Source organism: Syngnathus leptorhynchus, chromosome 5 (genome assembly GCF_054491065.1).
Source record: "Syngnathus leptorhynchus isolate UIUO chromosome 5, UIUO_Slep, whole genome shotgun sequence".
Taxonomy (NCBI): domain Eukaryota; kingdom Metazoa; phylum Chordata; class Actinopteri; order Syngnathiformes; family Syngnathidae; genus Syngnathus; species Syngnathus leptorhynchus.
In genome coordinates this window covers 17,295,895-17,312,367 of record NC_141199.1, presented here as the reverse complement: position 1 = coordinate 17,312,367, position 16,473 = coordinate 17,295,895, and the positions used below count along the sequence as shown (strand labels likewise).

The following is a 16,473-nucleotide window of genomic DNA, read 5'->3' as shown; positions in this document are numbered from 1 at the left end:
TTTTTTTTTTAATCCCCCAAGCTGATTCCCGCAAAATGCCGCGGCACACGTGGAAATAAGAAAGTACAACTACTTATGTATTTGTGTAAATTTGTTGCTATTTACAAGAATTGTTACTAAATTATCAAAAGGTTATGGTGTGTAAGTGTGAATCAAATCACATTTTTACTTTTATTACTTTTAAGATTCTGTTAAACTAATAGTAGCATTTAAAAATGTAAATACTAATCATTTATAACCCACGTTGGTAAAACCACCGGAAATAGTTTTCTTTACAGTTTCCGCTAAATGGCATCAAGATGGCGGCGCCCATAACGAGGACGCTAGCGGCGTTACAGCGAGCGACATGGAAGGTAAACGACAATTTCACCTTTGAAGCATTTTTGATAGACTAATGAACAAAGCAGCATTTTGTTGATCTAGTTGACGCGTTAATTGCACATTTTAAGTCACCGCCTGAACGTAGCGTTAGCTAGTGACTGATTAGCAATCCTCTCAGCAGGGAATAAATGAATGAATTTGAGCCTTTATCCGTCATCTTCCCACAAGGTTTCCCAAACTTCAGCGGGCGTGCCGCGGCACCCCGTTCCGCTTTTAGTGCCCGTGCGGACCAAGAAGCGCTTTTATGTCCCACCGCCTGTGGGCGTGAAGGGCAGGAACAACGTCAACCCCGAAGCCAAGGCCAGGGCGGCTGGTGTTGTGTTCCGGCAGGAGTACATGGAGAGGCCCATCAATATCTCCTGCACCGGTACTGGCTCCTTCATGCTCAAATTAATTTGCTTTAATTCGAAAATAAAGATATATTCTTCCTGACACAATTTTTCCAACATGCCACCTAGTGGCAGAAAGATGACTTCAAAACAAATGTGACCGACCTTTTCACTCTTCTTTCATTGTTAAGTCTGTTTTGCTGTCTTCCAGCGGGAATCTTTGACCCCTACGTTCCTCCCGAAGGCGATGCTCGCCTCTCCTCTCTGTCCAAAGAAGGCTTGAAGCAGCGCACGGAGCAGCTGCGGCAGAGCGCCTCCTCACAGTTGGCGTAAGATTACACCGTCGCAAATCGGCCCGGATATCTTTTAGCAATGGTCACAAAATATTTTTGTTTTTCATCCTTTCAGAATTCGTAAGATCAAAGAGTTCGACTCCGAGTTCTCCTCCAAGGATTTTGCCGTACGAGCCCAGGAAATCTTCACGGAGGCTCACAACGTGCTGTGCGCGTACGGAATTTCTTAGTTGTCAATGAATAGTTCTGTAAAGATCTAATTTGACGAATTGTTATGCAACTTGAAGCAGTTGATTCCTTTGAATGTGTGTGCAGCTTCAACAGAGACAAGCTTCACTCACTCGTGACGGAGCGCTGTTACCCGGTAAGAGGTTTGGGCGTGCTCTGGCTACACCGACCACCTAAAAAATTTCCAAACTGTGATACGCGAATGAGTCAAAAAAAACTAAAAGACAACAATAAGTCTTTTCTAGCCTCGTTGGGTTTTGTCAGGGTGGCAACTCAGCTCTCCTCATGGCAGGAGATGACTCGAGGCAACCGTTACAAGACCCTGCGCTGGCGCCTGGTGGAGTCGCTGGAGCCGCCCCGCGTGGTTCACGCTCGCTGCCCCGACATGGTTTCTAAGGGCAACCTCTACGGCCAGGTGACGGTCCGCATGCACTCTCGACAGGTAAGACACTTGAGCTAAATTGGTCAGGCTATTGCTCAAACATGCTAGGTGTTTGTTTTTTTGGGGGGGCTCGTAGGCTTTTATTTATTTTTGGGAATTGGTAAATGATTTAAAATAGAATTATTTCTTTTTAAATGTTTATTTATACATTTTTATATATTATTTATATTTATCATTTTTATTTTCAATATTTTATATTATTGAATATTTTTTTATTTTTTTGCATACGTGTATTGAAAAAGAGTTGGAGTTGCGTTGACAAAGCGTCCTCCTGCAGATTCTGGCCATCTACGACCGCTTCGGCCGCTTGATGCTGGGCGACGAAGCTCAGCCCAAGGACGTGTTGGAATATTTGGTCATGGAGCGACACCTGGTCAACCCATACGGACGCTGGCGACTTCACGGGAAGATAGTGCCGTCCTGGGCCCCCGCCAAGGACCCCATCATTAAAGTAAGCGATCAGTTGCCGTCACGTTCGCTTCAGGTCACCTCGAAGGGCGCTTTGTAACTTGAGCTCCTTCTTTTTAGACCGTGATGATTCCCGGTCCAGACCTAAAGCCCGAAGAAGAATTCGATGCCCTCAATTACAAAGTTCCCAAAGCAGAGGCAGTGCAGTGGTCCAAATGAGCCTTCAGGTAGTGATGCGTTGGCATTCAAAGTCCACTATTGGAGCACTTTTTGGTTGCTTAAATCTTGCCTTTATTTTAAATCATTCTAACCTCGTATGCGTGTGTCAAGAAAAAAAATCCAATAAAAATGGACATTCACAAATACAAAGGTTTATTTCGTTTGACTATGCTGCATGACGATGGATGGATGGATGGATGGATGGATGGATGGATGGATGGATGGATGGATGGATGGATGGATGGATGGATGGATGGATGGATGGATGGATGGATGGATGGAAGAAAAATTTAGCATGTATCTCTAAAAGGTCTCCTTAAAACCCAGTTCCTTGAAAAGCCTTCACGTGACGTTTCCCGTCGAGTCAAAAGGGCCTTGAGGTCACAAGTCGGGCGGGAATATGAGCGCCTCCGCCGCGCATTCGGCATCGTCTTCCTCATCTTCCTCAGGGATGTTCTCAGGCTCCCACGTGAAAACGTCAGAGTTGTTGTCAGCGAAGGATCCCGAGCGACTTCTGGCCATCTCCCAGGGACACAAGGCGTCACGGCGACCCAGTGCCAGGCTAGCTTTGAGCTCGTCCGTTGTGTCCTGTTCTTCCATGATGTCTTCTTTCTCGCTGCTGGGCGAGGTTGATGTTTGCGGCTCCAGGATTTCACCGGGAGAACCAACCGGACCGCTTTGGTCAGCGCTCGTTCCTCCTGTTTCTGAAAGCAAGGTTTCTTGCTCTGCGGTGTCTTCAGTCTCCCAAGGGCAGACGCTAGCCCGAGAGCTGTCTTCTTTCTTGAGAACTTTTTCTCCTGCCACATGAGTTTCAGAACCATCTTGAGGGTCTTCCTTTTCCCACGGGCAAACATCTTTTGTGTTATCGTGTCCCTTAGCAGACATTGTGTCTTCAGTTTCCCACGGACAAACACTTTGTCTAGAGGACTCCTGCTTTTTCAGAACCTTTGGCTGGTCCACACTTTCTCCAGAACCTTGTTTCTTCACAACGTTTGGTTCTTCTGTCTCCCATGGACAAATGTCTTCTCTAGAACTGTCCTGTTTTTTCAGGGCTTTTGGTTCTTCTGTCTCCCATGGACTAATGTTTTCTCTGGAACTGTCCTGCTTTTTCAGGGTTTTTGGTTCTTCTGTCTCCCATGGACAAACAGTTTCTCTAGAACTGTCCTGCTTTTTCAGAATATTTGGCTCATTTGTCTCCCAAGGACAAACATCTTCCCTTGTGCTGTCTTGCCTTTGTGTAGACTTTGGTCGTTCGGTCCCAATTTCCACCGTCGTGGTGTCCTCCCAGGGGCAGACGTTTTCACGGGCAGTATCTTGTCTGATGTTTTTGGACATTTCCGAGAGCTCCGTTTTTTCCAATTCTGACGTCTCCCAGGGGCAAATATTTCCTCGAACGTTATGCGGCTCCTCTACTTGGGAATCCAGGCGCCTGATCTGTTTTCCAGGATCCCTAGGACAAATATCTGCCTTGATGGTAATTTGCGAAGCTGTTGCTTCTGCTTTCCCGTCCCCTACAAGACAAATACCATCCGTCATTTTTGGTGGCTCTGGAAAGTCCCACGGACAACCTTCTTGGGTCCGGGGCATGTTCCTGTCCAGATGCATCGCAGGAACTTGTTCTTTTGACGCACTGGGGAAGACTGCGGCTTTTGCTGCCTCCCGTCGTGAGGGCACCTTGAGGGACCCCTTGGTCTGGACAGGGTTTAGGTTCTCATACACGACTTCTGCTTCCCAAGGGCAAATGTTAGCATACTCGCTATCTTGTTTGATGATGGGTACAGGAGCCTCTGCTGCCTCCCACGGACATACGTCCACGGAGGGCTTCAGACACAATTGGGTCTTTACCGGATTGGCGTACGGACTTTCCGTGAGATCTTGAGACTCCCAAGGACACGCGTCCGCCCGACCGCTGTCCTGCCTTGTCACTGCGTCTTGGCGTTGAGGCGTTTCAGTTTCCCACGGGCAAACGTCTGGTTTTAAGCTTTGCTGCTTCTTTACCGCCTCGGCGAGTCCTTCCCACGGACAAACGTCGGCGTGAGATACGTTTTTCAACGCCGCCGCCGCCATTCGTTTGCTTCCTCTCCTGTGAGTGGACGGTGTCCTGGAACTGCAGGTGCTTATGCTGCTTCGTTTGCTACTCTGCCTGGACAGGTATACGTTTTCGTAGGTGCCGTCGTCCGTATCGACGGGATGGACGGCGGATCTGACTATCACCAACCTTCTGGGGCTCCTGTCGGACGAATCCCCGGAGGACAGTCGCACGGCGTTCTGCTTCACCAGGCAAGGTTTTCCATCCGTCGTGGTCATGCTTCTCTTGTGACGCGTCCTCTTCTCCACGCTCGGACGCCGAACGGACGACCTGGATGACGACGAGCCGCTTTTTTGGGAACCTTCTCTCTCCAGGACTTCATCCTTGTTTGTTTTGTTAGCAGCTTCCACCGAGGTCAGGAAGGATTTGACAGAGAGCCACTTGGTGGTTGTATGTCGGAAGGAAAAAACCCGCTGATCTTTGTCCACTTTGGTTCTCGGAGAACCCGGCGCACTGGTGGAGACCGGGAGTTTGGGGGTCTCGGCGTCGCCTTTGTCTTGCGATTGGTTGTTCTCTGTGAGCGGGAAATGGTCCCAAGGACAAACCAGAGCAACCGGCGAGGACGGACCTTCGTCCTCCTGAGAATTTGCGTAGGTGACACGCTTTTGGCTCTTATCGCCCGAATGTTCCGGTTCCACCTCCCAAGGGCACACCTCGGTTTTGTCGTAAGTCTCTGACTGCAGAGCACTCCTGGTCTGCTCGCTAATGGAGAGGTTGGATCCGTTCCCCTTGGACATGTTCTCCATGGAATGAGTGGATGTGAGACTCCACGACTTGTGAAGCCTGCTGTGATCAGGAAGGTGCAAGAAATTGGTATCGATGGTTAAATTTTGCGCGCTGACCGATTTGCAGACCGCCGGGTGCATGTCTAAAGAGTCCGTCTCTGATCTTTGGGACGATCTTTTCGCCACGTTAGCCCGAAGTCTGGAGGAATCCCGCGAGGACGAATCTCTCTCGTGGGTGTAGTAATGATCACATTTGCGGAGAGACGGTGATCGGGATTTCATGGAACTTCTGATGCTGAGGTTCTCCGGGGTTCTCCTGAAAGAGCCGGAATGATTCCTGCTCCGGAAGGATCCGTCACGGTCCTCGCGACTGCACTGCCGGCTCAAGGGGATCTCGGCGATGCGCTTGATGAGCGATCGGCCCAAAGAGCATCGGGAACTTCGCTTCTTCGGCAGGTGGGGGTTGTTTGCTGTCATCTTCTTGGATTTGTTGACTTCCAATTTGATGTATAATCTCTTGAGTTCATCCTGGTTGAGTACGAGGCAGGTAACAGGAAGACAGAAATGGATATTGCCATATTTTTCTGTCCTCTTACAAAATGACAATTTGGCCTGAACTTTACCCGAAATTCATCGGGGTCCACGCTGCGTTCGCTCCAGGCCGAGCGGAAGCTGCTGTTGAGGTAAGAGCGCCGCAGGTCCACCTCGTCTTCGTACACCTCGGCGGCGAGCTCCTCCCTGCCACCTTTGCTCATGTACAGGAACTGTCAGAAGACCAAACATCTCAGAATTTACACTTCCTGCTTTGAACGCAATCAAGACGTCCTCGAGGATGTTCTTTACCTTCGGGATGAAGATCAGCGCCAGTGTCACCGTGATGGTCACGTGGGTGTGCGTAAAGGAGAGCAGCAGCATCCAGTCGGGATGCAGAGAAGGAAAGGAAAACCTGAATGGGGGAGACCACGTTCATTCTCCGGCGGGTTCCTTTATCGCAATGCCGATCCAGCTCGCCGTTTACCGGCACAGGTGGAAGACGGTGGACAGAAGCAGCTCGTTGTGGATGGCGATGCCCATGTAGCGAGGCTCGTGGAAAGCCGAGGGTACCGGCCGGACGGCGGTCCACAGGGAACTGCCCCAGCACAGGAACAGAAGCTCGGCTGTGGGAGCATGTCGGTGACAATCAGCTGATCTGCCAGCGGGTAAGATTTCCTTCTGGTCCTCACCGACGGCCATCATGTAGTCCCAGCGGTCCAGGTAGCAAAGGTCAAAGCCCTGACCCTGGGCCGTGGTGGTGCTCACGATGACGGGAATGTTCCTGTCTCGGTTCTGGAGAACGCTCACCGTCCAGGCGCACAGGAACCAGCTGGCCGTCATCAGCATGACGCCCAGGATCCTCAGAAGGTGCAGGCTGGACATGTAAGGAACCCGCTGGGCCGTGCGGGACAGGAACACCTTCAGAACCCTGGAGGAACATTGACAACTTTCCAGACGGCAGACCTTAACCCAGACTACAATTTGGAGCCGCGCTGCAAATCCGAACCCAGTGAGGAGTTCGTAATCTCTCGAGGTCATCTGTGAGGTGCAAAGTGTTGGATGCTGTCAACTTTTCTTTCCACGCACGTGCTCTGATCTGACCTGTACATTTTGAGAGTGAGCGTGCCGTAGACGATGGAGAAGCCCAACATGCGGACCCAGCGGAGGAGGATGCACCTGAAGGTGCTGGGTTTGAAGTAGAGGATGAACACCTGCGCACACCATTGCTTTCGTAACTGCTCCGGCTTCACATGCTAGCCCTTTGGCGGCGCGCCTGCGCCGTCATCCGGTAATCCAGGAATTAGACCGTCCAGTCACTCGAGATAAGAGCATCAGCTCCAAAAAAAATGTGATACATGATTGTGTTGATGACGCACGCGCGTAAGCGGACGCCGTGCACTCAACGTGTCCTTTTAATCAGCACAAATGCCGAGCTTGCCGTCGAGGTCTGCCAGCAACACCAGAAAGACGGAGCTCTCGAGCGAGAGGGCGATGCTGAGCTAAAACTACGCAAACAGCAGTTTTGCATGAAGGAACTTTGGCTTACTGGGAAGTAGAGGAGCAGAGAGCCAAACAAGATGGCCTCCAGCAGCAGGAGGCCCGACGCACGAATCCTCTGAAAAGACGGAAAGCAAACGTTAATGCGCTAACAAATTTCTTTAAGTGACATTTTTAGACAAAAGTAGTGTGTGTCTGCAAAATCTTGGTGTCAATGAACTATGTTGAGGTGTGCTGAGGAGCTTCAATGATAGTGCTTGCGGCATCGTAGCGAAAGTCAGTTGAGGAGTTTCATTTCTATAAAAGTAGTGCTTTGTCGGCATCTAGTGCCATTCAAATTTCACGGAAATGTTGTTTTTGCAGTCGTTACCTTGCTCCTGCGATGTCGGTAGGCGGCCAGCATGCTGACAAAGACCAGCGCCATGAAGGTCCCCTGGGCGGCCATGACGAGGGCCCTCAGGGGTCCGTCCTCCTGTACCCGACAGGGGGCGCCGTCCCGGCACCGCCCGCAACCCGGCCAGCACGGCACGCACGTCGGCAAGGACGGGTAACACGTGCTGCCGTCATCTGCACCAAAAACAGCCACCAAAACCTTAAAAGAGCATTTTGAAAGCCTTGCAGCGTGCTTTTTTGGTGGCAATGTCATACCTGGGTCTTGATTGGCGGAATCCGGGTCGTAGTATCCGTCTTTGCAGCGGCAGCAGTACTGACCCAGCCGGAAGCCTCGCCCGCTAATCGACACACACTGCGGCAAACAAGAAGAATCAAGAAGACAATTTTACTGCACATAAAATGGCGAACTAAGAAAGTTTTTTCCGGTAACATTTTTGCACAAAACATTTTCACAGTGATTGAGTTTTTTTTTTTTTCCTGCCTCACAAATAGTAAACAAACACACACACGCACATTCTTACTTGTTTGACTTGTGTGTTAATCTACGTTAAAAGCTAAATGGATGCATAAAACCACGCCTGAGTGTTTTATCCTTCTCTGAAGGAAGAGCGTCGGTCAGCCACGCACACGCACATGCACACGCACACAAAGTATGTCCCATAAATGGTGCAAGCTGAACATTAAAGTGATATGGATTATATTTTAACGCCGGTCCTTTAGATCTGAACGCGGCCATTTTGGATGCTGTAGTTACATTATTGAGTCATCTTAGCTTTGGTTCACTACAGGCACCAGAAAAAACTGATGACCAAACATTTTGTTGTGTCTAAAGGCAGAAAATAATGCAACAAAAACATCTGAAGCTAAAAGTAGCGAACCAGCATTTGTTTGGTTGCTCTGAAACTATTTTAGCATTTTTTGGACTGCAGACAAACAACAACAAAGAAATTAGCATTTAAATGTTGAAGCTAATGTGGCTAACAGGTTGGTTAGCATTTTTTTTACTGTAGGCAGACAACAAAAACACAATTTATAGCGTCTAAATGTTGAAGCTAATGTGGCTAACAAGCCTTGGTTGGTGTTTAAATCCTAGAAAGGTTTTGTTGGCTTGGTGTATCCGCTAAACCTAGCAGGTAGGATGAGACAAAAGGTGCTCTGTGGCTTTGGGAATTTTGTTTTATATCTATTTTTTTTCCCTTCTACTGCTTTCAGACCTCCACCAGGGAGGGGAAGTGTGTCAGCGGGCTGGATTAACGCCATAATCCCGCAGAACATCTGCAGCCGCCATCTTTAAATAGACCACCCGGGGAAAGGACTCGAATTATGAATGGAGCCAACCTGGGTCAGAATAGTTTGGGATTTTTCAGGATAGTTTTTCCTTTCCACGTTTGTTATGACATTCTGTTAGCCACATGCTAACAAGTGACACGTGTTGTTGTTTACTTCCATGCTGGTGCGATTGCACTGGTGCGTGTCTGCAAACCATCCGTCCTGGGTACTGCACTGGTCCACGTCCACGTCCTGGATGTCCACGTCCACGCGGATCACACCCCTACGCACACACATCTTAATGGATTAATCACTCACGTGGCAATTTGCAATCAGATGTGTTCTTCTGGGTTTGGGAGTCCCAAGCTCCAGTTGGATGGCAATTGCGCTTGCGTGGCGTGCTGTGCTGACCTGAACTCGGGGGTGAGGTCGGGCTTGAGGCCGTAGAAGGCGGTGGACAAGGTGAGCATCCACCTGGGCACGAAGCGGCCATCTTTGCAGTCCAGGTAGGGGGCGCCGGCCCAGCGGACGCCACCGCCATTGCTCACGTAGCTGTCGCCCCGACTCCACTTGGGGGTCTCCAAGGTGCTCAGGTCGTTCAGCAGGACCCGCTTAGTGAGGGTGGGCGGCTGGGTCGTGTCCGGAAATTTGAATCGACGGAACCAGCCGTCGTCCGGGGCCGGGGCGGGCGGGTGCAGGCCGTCCCACGTCTTGGATAAGTCCTGGAGGAGGATGCTGGGCGCCCCCGTCGGGGGGCCGCGGCTGGCCCGGAGAACCAGCTGGGGGGCAATGCCGGTCGGGTCGCAGTCGAAAGTGAGAAGCGCCTGACTGATCGGCTCGGCGGCCTCCAGCAGGGCTCGGACCAGGGCGTGGTACCACTCCATGTCTTCGGGAACCGAGCTCTCACGCAGGTCGCTGGCCTGGAAGATCATGTTGAGGAAGTTGGCCGTGTTAGCCAGCCCGTCCAGGGCGGGCCGGAGGGAGGCCCGCATGCTGCCCGGAAGCGGGCCCGCCCGTCCGGGGGGACTGTAGGCCCGAGAACAGCGTGCCGCTCCCACGGCGGATGAGTCCCCCGTGTACAGGAAGTTCTCCGCTGGTGACCAGTCATCCTCCAGGGGGGCTTCGGAAGTGCCCAACGTCGGGTCCGGCGTGGACCCAAGAGGATCCGGTGAGCTGGTGTTGAAGGAGTCACTGACGTTTCTCAAAGAGACATCTGCAGTCACCTGACCTCTGACCAGCGACGGCATTAAAAAGAAAAGAAGAAACATTCTGGAAGCTTCTGCGGCCACCGCCAAGGATCACATGGTGACAGAAGTTTGGAAGATCATCTTCACATGAGCAAACCTTCACTGCACAACCTCATCCTCAACTCCAGATGTAGAACCAGGAACTAAAGTTTCTTTCCAATGTGGCTTCTTCTTCCCTCTTGACGTCTTTTCCTCTTCCTGCTGCTTCTGCTGCATCACCTGCAGTTTTTTCTTCTTCTTGTTCTTCTACTCTACCTTCTTTCTGTTGTCAGATGGGCAACTTGTTGTTCTTTTGTGGCGCTCAGCTGCGTGTTGCTCCGTAAGAGTTTCCAGAAGCTCTGATGATCACACTCATCCATCCTACGCCTTCCCATCCCTCCCTCCCTCCCTCCCTCTGGCTCACTGGCTCTCTCACACATGCTGCTTGCTCAAAGGTGATGAGAGTGAGAGGGCATCTACCGTGCGTGTGCGCGAGTGTGAAACCGGGGTTAAGCTGTGCATCATTTGGGATTAACGCATCCGACGTAAAGACTCGCTGGATGCGCTTTTACTGTGCTCATGCACACACACACTCTGAAGAGCAGCACACATGCACATTGTTCTCAAGTGTGCCCATGTAGCGTCTGTGAGGTGGGATGCAGGCCAAAAACCCTTGTTGTGGTCACCATGGCAACGGCTCTCCTCATTCATGCACACATGCCAATGCACACAAACACACTCTATACACTGTCACTGATCTTAGCGTTTAATGTCACATGTTTGTCTTACTTGACCACGTCTATGACGTAAATGACGATAACTTCCAGTGCAAAATACGATTTTTACATTTCAATGGTTTTTGTTGCCACCAAGGCAGACCCAACAGCGCCCCCCTGTGGGAAAAGGTAGTAATTGCCTGAAAAGTGATTGAATACCGGAAGTAGTTCGCATCGAGCGTTTTTCTATTGTTTTGCTGCCACCTGTTGTACAAAAACTCAGTCGCACTCACTAGATGAAGACCAAGATCATTTGAATATGACTCCACAGATGATCAAATACAACGTGTTTTATAATGCACGGTTTTTATTTTTCCTTATTTTGAGGAGACGTTTCGCACAATTTTTTTTTTAATTTTTCAAGACTTTGTAAATGAATAAGTGTGTTGGGCAGGCACAAAATCGTCGTTTAGATGATTTCAGTCATGAAATCAAGTCAGGATGATTTGGTGTGCTCATCATCGTCGTGTCGTCACGAGTGATGCTGAGCGCGCGGGTGGGGCCTGGATGGAGAGCAAGGTGCTGGCGGTCGCGTCGCCTGCCTGCCTTGCCTTGCCTTGCCTTGCCTACCCTGTGTTTGACTGAGCGGGGACTCTGCGGCCGGCCTCCACCTGCACGCCGCCGCGGGCCAAGCGCGCGCCGCCGCAGAGGATGAACGCAGCGGCTGACGTCGTCCTCCTCGTCTCCTGTCGGCCTTTTGTCTCGCTGCGCCTCGACGGGAGCTTCGGCCCCGCTTTGGCTGCTGGGTCTTCGACTTGCGCTGCTTTCGCCGCGATGTGACGCGCGCGTCGCCTGCCGATCGTGCGCGCGCCATCCAGAGCAAAATGACGAGCGACGCGCAGGAAATGTCGCCCGACTTCGTGCTCATGCGCCTGGTCTCCGCCGCCGAGGAAGACCGGCCGGATGCAGAGAGCGGCCCCGCGCCGCCGGGGGGGGTCGTGGTGGCGGGGCTGGGACGGGAAGCGCTGGCTCACAAAGCAGCCTTGGAGCTTAGCCGAGACGCGGGCCTCGAGCGGAACAAAGCCCCGGCCTCTTGCGGCCCGGCTGCACCTGACGGCGGTGACGGCAGAGGACCACCGTGTGCGCCTCCTAGGCCTCAGAGCCCCACGCAGGCTCCGGGATGCGAGTTCGGCTCGGGTCTGCGTCCTCAGCTGCTGGTCTTCTCGGACTTTGTGCGGAATAGGGACGGGATCTTGGAACTGAACCAGCAGAGGACTCCTCTGGGCTTGGACCTACAGAGTCCGGACTCGGGGGCCGGTTGCTCTGAACTGTCTCTCGGTAACAACGCTCGGACCCCGGGAGAGGTCCGGCAACAGCAGGATCAATTGGACAGAATCTGGGGAACGTGTCCTCCGGCGCCTCGGTCCACGGAGCCGCAAGGATCCGCAGATGTGTGCCACGGACACCGAATGCTGTCCAACCCGCCCGAGTGGCCTTCGCCGTCTTCGCCGTCGGGGGGCTCCACCCCGCTGGCCGTCATCGACCCTGGATGGACCTGCGCCGGCCGGGACCGGGAAGGAGCCGTGTTGGAGTTGGCCCGGAGGTTCGGGGAGCTGGGGGTGGGCGCGGTACCAAAGATGCTCCTCAAAGCGGGCGAACTCCCCCATTGCGCGTGTCAGGGGGCGCACGCGCCGGGTGAGGAGAATGCCGACGACCCGGCCGTCACCAGCGACGCTCTGCTTGTTCTGGAAGGGCTCGGCAGCGACGAGGTGGCCGGGCTGGGCTTGCGGGAGCGGAGTCCGGACGACAAGGAACGGCACCGGCACTTTATAGTCGGCACGGAACCAGAACTGGACGGCAAAATGCGGGCGGAAGTGACAATGGAGGAGGTCAGCGGCGAGATGACCCGAGCTGCTAACCCGGTTTCGCAGAACTCCCCACAGGCCTCCACCCCCCGCAGGAGACCCGAGAGGTCCGCTAGTGCCCCACGGACCCCCTGCGGGGCGACCAAGACGCTGAGGGTGGCCGCCTTGGCCGCGAGGTCCAAGAAGGGCTCGCTGAGGGTCCGCCTGAGTAGATTATTCCGCACCAAGAGTTGTAGCGGCTCCTCGCACCTGCTGGACCAGGACTGCAGGAACCCCATCGGGACCCTGGCAGACGCGCACATGAGCGCCTCTGGACCTGCGCTAGACTCGGACAGGTGAGTCAAGCTGCTGTTGCTGATGATGCAAAGCTAATTGTGTGCGCTTGTTGTGGTCGCTCAGCGTGGATCACGAGGCGGCCGGGAGCAGCGGCAGCAGCGGCGGGAGCGGCGGGCTGAACCGGGCCCACGGTGCCTTCTGCCCCGCCTCCCTCTCGGCCTTCACCGGTAAGCTCACCACCACGTCAGGCGCGCACGCACAAGCTGACACCGCCGCTGTTGGTCTACTCTGAACGCAGGGGAGACGGTGTCTCTGGTGGATGTGGACATCTCCCGGCGAGGGACCGCCAACACGACTCACCCGCCCACGCCGCCGCCTCCACCGCGGCGAAGTCTCAGCCTTTTAGGTACTTCTTGACTGGCATGGCTGTCTGTCTCTACCGCGTATGTGTTTCTACTTCCTGTCAATATCACCACTACCTGTCGGTCTCTACTTCCTGGAAATTTGGAAACCACGTGTGGATTAATTGCCGAGGAGGACCTCGCCTGTGGATTTAGACCCAGCCTGCTCCTCCACTTCCTGTCCGTCTCTCCTTCCTCTTATCCACGACTGCTTTCTGTCTATCTGTCTCTACTTCTTGTTTCTTGTGTATCTCTACTTCCTGTCTGTATGTATTTGCTGTTCATTTTCAAATTCCTGTGTGTCTCAATGTCCTTTCTGTCTCAGTTTCATTTTTGGCCACGACCTCCTTTCTGTCTGTCTTTGCATCCTCAATGTGTCTTGTCTCTCTGTCTGTCTTTGCTTCCTCTTTGTTTCTCTGGTTGCATCCAAACTCAGAGGCCGCATGTATTTTCGTATTTTCGAATCAACACGTCCCCCTCTTTCCTCACTTCCTTGTGTCCTGACTTCCCACCTTTCTTTCTTTCTTTCTTCCTTCCTTCCTTGTCTGCCTACATCCTGCTGCATTTCCTTCCCTTCACATACTTCCTTCTTCCCCACCTTCCTTCCTTCCTTCCTTCCTTCCTTCCTTCCTTCCTTCCTTCCTTCCTTCCTTCCTTCCTTCCTTCCTTCCTTCCTTCCTTCCTTCCTTCCTTCCTTCCTTCCTTCCTTCCTTCCTTCCTTCCTTCTTCCCCACCTTCCTTCCTTCCTTCCTTCCTTCCTTCCTTCCTTCCTTCTTCCCCACCTTCCTTCCTTCCTTCCTTCCTTCCTTCCTTCCTTCCTTCCTTCCTTCCTTCCTTCCTTCCTTCCTTCCTTCCTTCCTTCTTCCCCACCTTCCTTCCTTCCTTCCTTCCTTCCTTCCTTCCTTCCTTCCTTCCTTCCTTCCTTCCTTCCCTTGCCGTCTGCATCATCAGACGGCATCTCGGCTCCCCAGTCGGGCGGCTTCCTGTTGAGCGTGATGGGTGCGTCCTTGCAGTCCCTCCCCCTGCCACTCCCCCCTCCCGCTCCTCCCTCGCACGCCACCATGCAGCACAGCCTCAGCCTCAACGGTAAGATGCAATCGAGACAGGATCGCAATACGTAGATACCAAACAAAAAGACAGAACGGGACAAGAATAACGTGAGGGAAGAGTTGCCGGCGAGTAGGACGAGACCAAATGGAACAGGACGGCAGTGAACAAATGACAAGACGGGACGGATGTCTGGACGCTCAAGTGTGGTATGGTTTCAGATGCTTTCCTGCGAGCGCTTCCTCACGTCAACCCGGCGCAGGCCGACACGCCGCCCGCCTCCAGGCAGGCGCCGCCGTCCGTCCTCTGCGCCCTCCGCAGATCCGAAGCCAGCAACTTCACCGCCAGCCTCCGAGAGCTGGAGAAGGTAAGCCCGTCCTCACGTGGTCTCTGCCACGCTGTAAAAAAACGTTTGCGCGGGTCCACAGTGCGGCTGGTACTGGGGTCCGATGAACTGGGAGGACGCAGAGATGAAGCTGAAGGGCAAACCCGACGGATCCTTCCTGGTCCGAGACAGCTCCGACCCGAGATACATCCTCAGCCTCAGCTTCCGATCGCAGGGCGTCACGCACCACACCCGCATGGAACACTACCGTGGTGAGATACGCCGAGCCGCAACGTCTTTTATTCCATCGTACTGTATTGTATTTTGATTGCTTGACATTTGTGTTTTTAGGCACATTCAGCTTATGGTGTCACCCCAAGTTTGAAGACCGCTGCCACTCGGTAGTGGAGTTCATCGAGCGCGCCATCATGCACTCCAAGAATGGAAAGTTCCTCTACTTCCTGCGATCCCGAGTACCAGGTACGCCATATGCTGTGTGGCCCACCAAAGCTAAGAATAAACAAAACAAAGACATTTGACACATTGTGTTTTTAAACCAGCTTTAGCATTGTCTTTCATCCTGCTAGCCTTATGCTAATGGGTGTTGCTAATGTTTTTTTGCAATACAGGCCTTCCTCCAACGCCAGTGCAGCTTCTGTATCCCGTGTCCCGCTTCAGCAACGTCAAGTCCCTGCAGCACCTCTGCAGATTCTGCATCCGGCAAACCGTGCGCATCGATCACATCCGACAACTTCCACTACCCAGGTCCCATGACCGCCACCCAAGTAGGGCTTCCGGTTGAGCTTTGAAAAACGTCCATTTTCTTTGTTTGGGTGTGCGCACGCAGGTCGCTGGTGTCCTACCTAAGTAAGTTTTATTACTACGACCCCGAGGAGGAGATGTACCTGTCGATCAAAAGCATCCGGGCGGCGCTGGAGGTGCACACATAGCACAAAATGACAACAACATGAACGTACGTCAAAGCACACATTTGTTTATGTCGCAATTCCGACGATGACGCTAGTTCCAATTCAAGGCGCCACGTGGAGGCCCGAATGTCAGCCACAAGGAGGACCTGCTCCCGCTGCAACTTCTCACGGTTCTCGTCGTTCCTGCGCGGACTGCCGCCGATCCAGTGTTCAGGAGAAGTTTGCCGTTGTCCTTCCTTCCTGGAAGCTCCGTTTGGGGAGCAAAGGGCAGATGGACGCTCAAGTGCTTTTTGCTTTGATTGTTTCTGTTTGGACCAGTCCTCCCTTTTTTTCTCCAGCCTTCTCTTTCTCTCTTTCTGTCCAATGTGATGATGGTGGCTTCAAGATGCTCTCAGGGCAGACATGCACACACAACATGCTGTATTTGTTGACCTCAGAAACTCACTCAGCAGTGGAAAAAAAGGTGGATTGAGCAGGATGTCACTCATTTTGCATTGATGCAGCCATTTTAGGGTGAATTTTGAAACAACGGGATCAAAAGCAGAGGATGCTTGCATTGTTTGACTGGAGGTTCCAGTATATGATGTCATTGTTTGATTTTTGTAAAGTTGACTTTTCCCATCATCCCTTGCTACAAGACAATTTGTGTGCGTGCGCTGATGCGTGCACGTGTGTCTGCCCTGAGTCGTCTTCATGTGTTGAAATGTGGTTTGCTCATTGTGTTTCTCACAACATGGCGGCTCTTTTTTAAGTCAACATAAAAGAAAAAAAAAAGCAAACTTGTGACGTCTGCTTTCTCTTTGTTTTTTTTTTTTTGTATCTCACCTCAACTAAAAACAAACTTTTTTTTTACTATCATGCTTAAACAAAAAAAGTTTAGG

General features: G+C 52.3%; 3 protein-coding genes across 4 annotated transcripts; 2 read left to right on the top strand and 1 right to left on the bottom strand.

Annotated features, from left to right (window-relative positions):
- The first annotated feature begins 45 nt into the window (after nt 1–45).
- Nucleotides 46–2,438, top strand: mrpl45 (mitochondrial ribosomal protein L45). The gene is made up of 8 exons (XM_085911397.1): nt 46–353; nt 550–748; nt 922–1,039; nt 1,119–1,217; nt 1,319–1,367; nt 1,524–1,673; nt 1,951–2,124; nt 2,202–2,438. The coding sequence occupies exons 1-8, from the start codon at nt 300–302 to the stop codon at nt 2,298–2,300; spliced, it is 942 nt and encodes a 313-aa protein (XP_085767523.1). The 5' UTR covers nt 46–299; the 3' UTR covers nt 2,301–2,438.
- Nucleotides 2,439–2,681: 243 nt separating this feature from the next.
- Nucleotides 2,682–10,075, bottom strand: gpr179 (G protein-coupled receptor 179). 2 transcript variants are annotated; one of them, XM_085912394.1, is made up of 12 exons: nt 9,219–10,075; nt 8,982–9,090; nt 7,794–7,890; nt 7,516–7,712; nt 7,195–7,263; nt 6,750–6,859; nt 6,338–6,576; nt 6,133–6,271; nt 5,958–6,060; nt 5,738–5,878; nt 3,291–5,642; nt 2,682–3,245 (listed from the first exon to the last, which is right to left on the bottom strand). In XM_085912394.1, the coding sequence occupies exons 1-12, from the start codon at nt 10,073–10,075 to the stop codon at nt 2,682–2,684; spliced, it is 4,977 nt and encodes a 1,658-aa protein (XP_085768520.1). The 2 variants fall into 2 exon arrangements, with proteins under 2 accessions (XP_085768520.1, XP_085768519.1); XM_085912393.1 differs by having other exon boundaries at nt 2,682–5,642.
- A 1,558-nt stretch (nt 10,076–11,633) lies between these two features.
- Nucleotides 11,634–16,307, top strand: socs7 (suppressor of cytokine signaling 7). Its single transcript, XM_085912055.1, has 10 exons — nt 11,634–12,949; nt 13,014–13,117; nt 13,189–13,296; nt 14,243–14,377; nt 14,560–14,705; nt 14,767–14,935; nt 15,015–15,143; nt 15,293–15,428; nt 15,511–15,636; nt 15,700–16,307. Exons 1-9 carry the CDS (start codon nt 11,634–11,636, stop codon nt 15,611–15,613), a joined length of 2,346 nt encoding a protein of 781 aa, XP_085768181.1. The 3' UTR covers nt 15,614–15,636; nt 15,700–16,307.
- Nucleotides 16,308–16,473: the final 166 nt, after the last annotated feature.

What these genes read in the sequence shown, in the direction of transcription:
- mrpl45 (XM_085911397.1), top strand. Translation starts at nt 300, where the DNA reads ATGGCGGCGCCCATAACGAGGACGCTAGCGGCGTTACAGCGAGCGACA. An exon ending in TACAGCGAGCGACATGGAAG is followed by an intron (nt 354 to 549) that starts GTAAACGACAAT and finishes TCTTCCCACAAG; the next exon opens with GTTTCCCAAACTTCAGCGGG. An exon ending in CCAAGGACCCCATCATTAAA is followed by an intron (nt 2,125 to 2,201) that starts GTAAGCGATCAG and finishes CCTTCTTTTTAG; the next exon opens with ACCGTGATGATTCCCGGTCC.
- gpr179 (XM_085912393.1), bottom strand. Translation starts at nt 10,075, where the DNA reads ATGTTTCTTCTTTTCTTTTTAATGCCGTCGCTGGTCAGAGGTCAGGTG. An exon ending in GACCTCACCCCCGAGTTCAG is followed by an intron (nt 9,091 to 9,218) that starts GTCAGCACAGCA and finishes GTGTGTGCGTAG; the next exon opens with GGGTGTGATCCGCGTGGACG. An exon ending in CTCTGCTCCTCTACTTCCCA is followed by an intron (nt 6,860 to 7,194) that starts GTAAGCCAAAGT and finishes TGGTGTGCGCAG; the next exon opens with GTGTTCATCCTCTACTTCAA.
- socs7 (XM_085912055.1), top strand. Translation starts at nt 11,634, where the DNA reads ATGACGAGCGACGCGCAGGAAATGTCGCCCGACTTCGTGCTCATGCGC. An exon ending in CCTGCGCTAGACTCGGACAG is followed by an intron (nt 12,950 to 13,013) that starts GTGAGTCAAGCT and finishes GTGGTCGCTCAG; the next exon opens with CGTGGATCACGAGGCGGCCG. An exon ending in GCGAAGTCTCAGCCTTTTAG is followed by an intron (nt 13,297 to 14,242) that starts GTACTTCTTGAC and finishes CTGCATCATCAG; the next exon opens with ACGGCATCTCGGCTCCCCAG.